Source organism: Saccostrea cucullata, unplaced genomic scaffold (assembly GCF_032062105.1).
Source record: "Saccostrea cucullata isolate Sc308-1 unplaced genomic scaffold, CSIRO_AGI_Scuc_v1 ctg2931, whole genome shotgun sequence".
Lineage (NCBI taxonomy): Eukaryota > Metazoa > Mollusca > Bivalvia > Ostreida > Ostreidae > Saccostrea > Saccostrea cuccullata.
The window spans coordinates 61,030-65,064 of NW_026941282.1; the positions used below are offsets into that span (position 1 = coordinate 61,030).

Sequence of the window (4,035 nt, forward strand, 5' to 3'; positions counted from 1 at the left end):
ACATAGAAATCCCAGTTGTGTTCCATGGGATTAAGACCCGGGAATTTGGCAGTGCATCATGTCACAGATGCCTTTTGGTCAAGATCGTTGGGCGTTTATCACGTACGTGCACCGCTTTAAGGATGAATCCGACAGTTTAAGATGATATAAGACTTCCACGAGCACCGATTTTTTTTATCATTTTCATACGATTAAAAGTGTTTGTTTTCATGTTTCTAAAATTCTTTCTGGGCAATTTAATACTCTTTTAACCTGGTGTGACACAAAACATTGGCCTCAGATTAAGATACTAGTATCCACTTCCGGTTTGATTAAATATTGTCCAAATCTTTCAAATTGTGATAAATTGGCGATGAAAATGACTAAAAACAAAAAAAATGATTAAAAACTAAAATAAAAGTAAGTAAATCGTGGTGCAAGGATGATCCAGATACGAAGATTCCAACGGCTCTCCCTTCTTTCCTAATGGTCATCCATATTGCCAATGTTTTGTGATTTTTAGTGAAACCAGTTTTTAAAATTTGATAATGATCACAAAAAGATGCTAATTACACAAAACACGTGCCGCAAAATACAGGTTTATTGTTTTTAAGCTTCGTCACGGAATGTTGGTTTTCATTGGTGATATTTGATTTTCTTTCAACAATTGTTAGGAAGACTTATGGCAAGCCCTTTTGCTATTTATTCTGAAAATAAAAGGACAAGGTATGGTTTCTATATAGATATTGCCCTGTGATTTTCTAAAAAATGAAAATGGTGTAAAAGATGAAAACTAATGCTTTCTAAATCATTGAAGATCCATGCATAAAAATCATACAAACCATTTTTCTAACATGTGTTTTAATAAGTAATTGTGAGGTCATAAACTTGGGCACTTTCCCGTATTTTCTTCAAAAGTTGCAGAAGACACCAATTTTCAATTGAATTTCTTTCTGAAAATGTTGTTCACCGACATCACCCATAAAGATTTTTAAATATGTGATTTTTTTTTTTTTACAAAAAGTGAAAGTGGGCGACGGCTGTAGACACTATTTTCTAAAGGAAAATTACCCTTGAAATTGGCTAATTTGAGTTTTATTCTTTTAAAAATACAGAAATGCTTCACATTAATGACGTCATATTTGCCCTGATATTGGAATAGGTTTCTACCAGAATTCAACTTTTGCAAACCCAAGTGAATTTTCAATGTATGTTGACATCATTGCGATATTCAAGCTCAACATAAACATATTTGCGTGTTTTTCTGTCACCAATTTGACAAGATCAAGTAACTTGTAAAAAGTGAAATATTAGATACCAATAATGTGTTTATATTTATACCTTGATGATGAGAAGGCTATAGATGTGACATATGGTGCATTGGGTATCAGGTTTCCATATTTTCACATGAAAATGAATAATTTATATGTTCAACCCACATAAAGTTACATATAAAAATAAAAGTATAAATAAGTGCTGGTATCATAATTGATTTGATCCACCACAATGTTTCAGATAACTGTTTTCCTAAGCACTTGTCTTTCTTTGGTAGCGATGGCATGGTGCAATTGTCCTTGCAAGAAGAACATCGAATATTACAACATCTGTATGAAGTCAGCCCAAAACAGCAACAACGCATGTGGACTCCACCTAGCCGAATATGATGCATGTATAAAGAAGAAATTTACGCATTTAGAGTCTAAAGTTGAATCCATTGAGAGCTCTCTAAACAGAACATGTAAGTTTGTACTTCTTTGTTTGATCGAATTCTATCCGATATTACTATTCAAAAAACAAGAGGCCTATAGCTATGGGACGCATCGCTTATCTGAGCACTTTGTCTAGAGAAAAGTAGACCGTGTCAACATTGAAAGGTTTATACTTTTGAATGTCATGTGGTACAAATCTAATAAAGGATGGGTGAACAGAATTGAAGCAAAACTAACTGAAAATGCCTTGGTATTCCTGCAACTTATCGAGGCTTTAAAAGATTATAAAAGATTTTTTCTATATACTAGTATTCTATGTAAATGGTTGATCTGGTGCCTTCTCCCTACCCATGACGGGTACTTCCCTCCCATGGCGGATACTTGAACAAACTTGAATATGCACTACTTGTGGATTATTCTCTATCAATATGGCTAATATCGGATTTGCTGTTCTTGAAAAGAAAGAATGTTCCCAATACGTCCTCATAATTTTATTCGATGAGGTGGCCTGACACCATGGAATAAATTTAGAGCTGCATTATATAAAACTACTAAAGCTTTTACATTAGTTTCATCTTTTGCACAGTGGTTTTTAAGATGAAGATATTTGTGAACAAATTTAAATCCCTTTTACCAAAAGATTCTTTGTGACAAGTGTGGTTGTTGGCTCAGTGGATCTGATAGAAAATTAAGAATTAAATTTTAAAACAGAACAAACGAAGAATAATAAACTGAAGCCGGCACTTTTCGGTCGTAAAAGCTCAACGATCCACTAAGGTAAGCGAAAACAAATTTTCAAAAAAGAAGAAAAAAAAATTAAATGCTATTTTAACATTGTCATTTCAGCTCATCATGTCTCATTTATGGCGACTGCTTCACGCAATATAAGACCCACCATTGGAACTCTCATTTTTGACAAAGTTCTCACCAATAAGGGAGGAGCCTATAACGGCAAGACTGGTGTCTTTACCGCCCCCGTATCCGGATCATACTTCTTCATGGTCACCATGAGTATACCAACCCCAACACCCGCAAATGGCAGGGACTACGTAAGGATGAATATAATAAAGAACGGCCAATTATCCGGGTTCTTTTTTATCGGAACTCAAGGAGTATGGATCAAAAGATCAGAAAATACTTTACTGGAGCTTTCAAAGGGAGACAAAGTAAATATGAACGTCAAAACGACAGGAAGTGGGTTTTCCTACATTGCTGGAAACTATTATTACTCTCACTTCTCAGGGTTTTTAATCAATTGAAGCATTTTTATTTGTTACAATTGAATAAAGTTGCAAATATCGAGGTAAATCATTGTAATTTTTACCAGTAACCAGTAAGTACAGTTTCTAGATCAATAAAATTATTTCTGAATCATACGAAGAAATCATTATATAATTCTGATCTAATTTTTTTTAAAGATTTCCTGTGTTTTGATTGGACGAGAACAAATTGAAAAAAAGTTTTCACATCAATAAATATATCCATAGGCGCTCCCCGTGTAAATTTGTGGGTGACTGAAGAAATTATCGCGCAATTACTAGTCTATATACTGTAGGTCTTCATTTTACAGTAGAGTTGGGTAGACCTATGTAGATAATCATTTCGTCATATCTACAATCTTACTTTGGGAGCGCTCATAAATTTCTCAATCAGCACTATACTTTCTTGAGATAAATCATCTTTTAGTCTGTTCAAGCTATAGCAAACCTTTTTGCTTTTTATTCGAAAAATAAAAGTAAACTTAAAATTAGAGGGATATCTCTCATTTTAGAGAAATATTAAAAAAATAGAGATATCTCTCATACTTAGAGAGATATCTCTTTTGCTATGAGAGCCATCTTTTCCACGTAAAGAGATATCTCTGTCACCTAGAGAGGCGTCTCTTTCATTTAGAGAGATATCTCTTTTGCTTTTGGAGGTGTCTTTCCAAGTAAAAGAGATCTCTTTCAAACTAAAAGAGATATTTCTCTTGTAAGTTTACTTCAGAGCTATCTCTCAAAGTGAAAGAGATATCTTTCAAATACGTCCAAAAGAGTTGAATTATTTCCTGATATGAGAAATTCCATTGCAGTTGAGAGTATATGCTTCGTTCGTTTTTCTGAATATAAAGCTTTGTGGCGCTGCACTTTGAAAAATACGCAGTTTGAAAAAAAGTCAACGTGCGTTAAAACTGAGACAAAATCAACAACCTGTTTTTTTTTCAAAGTGCGTTAGAAATGTTCATTAATATTTTTTCCATGGAGGTACTTAACACACTTCGAACAAAAAATGTTTAAAATAAAAACTCCGGACTTAGATTTCATTTAAAGCCACATTATTTTCTAATATTTCTTACGAATAAACGATG

At 33.5% G+C, this 4,035-nt stretch overlaps 1 protein-coding gene across 1 annotated transcript; it reads left to right on the forward strand.

Moving 5' to 3' along the window:
* Positions 1-1,469: 1,469 nt before the first annotated feature.
* On the forward strand, positions 1,470-2,947 carry LOC134257552 (cerebellin-3-like). Its single transcript, XM_062740152.1, has 2 exons — positions 1,470-1,717; positions 2,535-2,947. The coding sequence occupies exons 1-2, from the start codon at positions 1,486-1,488 to the stop codon at positions 2,945-2,947; spliced, it is 645 nt and encodes a 214-aa protein (XP_062596136.1). The 5' UTR covers positions 1,470-1,485.
* The last annotated feature ends 1,088 nt before the right edge of the window (positions 2,948-4,035 follow it).